At 38.2% G+C, this 3,493-nt stretch overlaps 1 protein-coding gene across 1 annotated transcript in view; it reads left to right on the forward strand.

Moving 5' to 3' along the window:
* syn3 (synapsin III) overlaps nucleotides 1-3,493 on the forward strand; it is a 141,177-nt gene that overhangs the window by 121,440 nt on the left and 16,244 nt on the right. Inside the window, exons 8-9 of the mRNA XM_015392602.1 lie at nucleotides 734-876; nucleotides 2,881-2,955. Coding sequence (XP_015248088.1) covers nucleotides 734-876; nucleotides 2,881-2,955 — 218 coding nt within the window. The remainder of the gene's footprint in view (nucleotides 1-733; nucleotides 877-2,880; nucleotides 2,956-3,493) is intronic.

Consider the following 3,493-nt stretch of genomic DNA (forward strand, 5'->3'; position numbering starts at 1 on the left):
AAAAGTACTCCAGAGTGTTGTTCAGCATGGGGGTGAGTAGAAAATGAAGGCTAATCATGTTTTGGGTGTACTATTCCTTTAAGGCTTTATATGTGTGAAGGAGGATTTTAAATTCTATTCTGGATTTAACAGGAAGCCATGTATAGGCATATAAATAAACTATGCATCTTTATTGGCAGATGTGAATTCGGGTTTGGAAACCATGACTTTTTAAATAAGTTTATAACAGTCCTCACACTCAGTTGTTTCATGATTCTCTATTAAATTATACAATTAACCAATAAATACTTTTGTACTTGTTGAACTAAGTGAAAGAGGAAACCAAGACACTGGTCTCCAGGATCTCCCTGGTAGCAGGTGCTCAAAGCTACAGAGCACATAACTTTACTTTAGAAGATGTTTTGATTTGTTAAAGCAAACGGTTTGCTAGAGATTTACCAGGTAAACGTATTTGGTGAAAAATGAATTTAACGTCACAGACGTGTTCTGTGTTGATTAGCTGCCACTGCGTCACTTCCCTCCAATCTGTGTTTACAGTCACAGCCCAATAACTTGATAGTGACGTAGTTCAAAGGCACCCCCAGCCATGCTTCCATCCAGGGACCCTTCATTATCCGGTCTGCATACGAGTGTGAGATTCCTGTGGGATTTGGAGCGGCCGCTGCCTGCTTTTGGCAGCAGGCGCCTTGCTTTGTAATTAGCCACCGACTAACGAGAGGCGTCTCTCCTGCAGATTAAAGTGGAAAACCAACAGGACTTCCAGGACATCACCAGTGTGTTGGCCCTGGCGGGGACCTACGCCACCACCGAGCCCTACGTCCAGTCCAAATACGACATCCGCATCCAGAAGATTGGAAACAACTACAAGGCTTACATGTAGGAGGTTTTCACACAACCAGCACCTTAGGAAAGAATCTGAGAGTCAGTTATGTAATTTGTTCCTCCTGCATGAACAGTAAGGCCATTTCAGAGAACAAAATCTACTTTCCTAATTCCATTCAAAGAAAATCCTGAGCTAAACGTAAAATGTAACTAAACCAACCTTTTCACATTTTTTAACTGACTTCAGTTTATTTTATCATGGTTGGATTTTACTGTATGACTTGGGGTAAAGAATAACTCATAACGAAAGATTGCCACGGATTTTGAATTTATTCTCCACCTTTTATACCCTTAAATAAAACTTCTGTTTGTGACAAATAGTGAAAATCTGACCTTTACTGATAAATAGTAAGAAAAAATCCTGATTAAAGTCATCCGTTAGTCATGCAGGGTGAAATATTTAGAGGAACTTCATCTGGTCAGCCCTTATACCCAGCATGCAACACTGTGTGTTGATGAAGCCAACATTATGCACTATTAGTGATGCTTATTGATCGTAGTTTGTAACTTCTAAACATTCTGAGCCTTTGACCACAAACATCCCAATGCAACAGACTGTGGCTGTGGAATTACTTCCCTCTATATTTATTTATGCATTTAAAATGAAGTATTTATTTTCAGTTCAGTTTATTTCTATAGCGCCAATTCACATCATGTCATCTCAGGTCACTTTCCAGTTCAACCAGATCATCCAGTCAGATTGATTCAAAGTTTTCTATCTAAGGAAAACCAGCTGATTGCATCGACTCATTGACTCTTCAGCAATCCCTCACACTAAGCATGCTTGTAGCGACAGTGGAGAGGAAAAACTCCCCTTTAACAGGAAGAAACCTCCAGCAGAACCAGGCTCAGTGTGAGCGGCCATCTGCTGAGGCCCACTGGGGTTCAAGGAGACAGACGCAGTTTTTAAACAAACACATTTTTTAAATGATATTTTAATAAATTTACCACTTTAAATTTTTAATTATTCAACAGGAAATTTAATTATTTATAATGTATTTTTACAATTTAATGGAATAGTTAATATTTCCATCATGTATTGGATATATAAATTAATATATTACCAAATTAATTTTGGTATTTTATTTCTACTAGCAAAGAACACATTTTATAAATAAGAGAAACAAAAAAAACATCAAGAAATAAAACTTTGAAAAACTTCTCAACACAGATTTTAGAAAGAAGGTTTGCTTTTTTCTCAGAAAATAAATAGTATAGAAATCCTTCATTATGATTTCTGGATGTTTTTTTAGATTACGTCTCTCATGGTGAACCTTCGATGACGATTTCAAACCCTCAATCAATTCTAAGCAGTAAAACTAGCAGTAAAATAGCAGGGTGTTCAAATACTTATTTTCCTCACTATATATCTCAGAAATCACATCACAATGATTGTGAAAACCATGTCCCTCCAGTTTGGGTATCCCCCACCCTGAAAAAAAAAGACAAACGAATACCAAACTTTAAGTTTTTGTTCTCTCCACTTTTTCTTTATTATTCATTACTTTGTGTTGATTTTAAAAATCATTGCACAATTGCACATTGCAATGAAATTTAGGCTAAAAGATGCATATATAAATTCTTTATTCATCATCTGGTTTTAGCCTGAGATCCTAAATATATGTTTCAGTGATGCAGTCAGAACAAGCATGTGTCTAACTTCACTTCCAGGCATATTTGACTCATTCCAATTTGGAATCAACAGAAAATTCAAATCAGAAAATCAGTCGAGCGTGAAGAAGCAAAAATCTCGAGTCAACACCCAGCTAATTTCCAGGTCTGCAAAGGTGAGAGCAGAGAAAAAAAGATAAAAACTTATCTGATCCCCCGTTTCCTCCGGTTTCACCAGTAAAGCGTGTCTGTAATGGGCTCTGACATGAACTTAGCGAAGGTGTGGACGGCAGTCACTGATGATTGTCTGATAAAGTCTAGCTTAATGACATAGGGCAGCTCTCCAAGTAGCAACAGCTCTATTTATTTTATGTCTATATTTTTCAGGAGAACTTCAATCTCTGGTAACTGGAAGGCCAACACGGGCTCCGCCATGTTGGAGCAGATCGCGATGACGGACAGGTGAGCCGCCCCCCACAGTTTTCCTGAAAAAATCCAACACTTTGTAAAATAAACAGGAAAAAAAAGTATTTTTATGACTTCCTGCAGCCTCATGACAGTACTAATCAGATTTTACAGATGTGGCTTTATAAATATGTCTTCACTGGTTAGACTTTGACAAATTTTATTGTCGTTTTGTATACACTGTGTATATAAAATGACATTTTGTTTTGTTCAGCTTTCAGACAGTAAATGAGCAGCAGCTTAGCAGTGAAATGAAGTTCAGCAGTGGTCAAATGTAAACACTGTGGGAGAAAAAACAAGGTGCAAAAAACACACTAATCTGGAAGTTCAGAGCATTAATATCTATGGTGCAAATATGCAGTATTTTGGTTTGGTGGTATCAGTGTGATGGCCTCCGCAGGAAGTCCAAGCGCTTCTGGGCCCTTTGGACCAGCGAGGTAGGGTTTACAGTCCAGGTGAGGGTGTCTGTGATGAATGTGGTGCTGCTGACCACCTCTACAGCTGAGCTGTTGATGAGCAGTGGAGCGTGGTTAGG

This window comes from Cyprinodon variegatus, unplaced genomic scaffold, assembly GCF_000732505.1.
Source record: "Cyprinodon variegatus isolate N-32 unplaced genomic scaffold, C_variegatus-1.0 Scaffold598, whole genome shotgun sequence".
Lineage (NCBI taxonomy): Eukaryota > Metazoa > Chordata > Actinopteri > Cyprinodontiformes > Cyprinodontidae > Cyprinodon > Cyprinodon variegatus.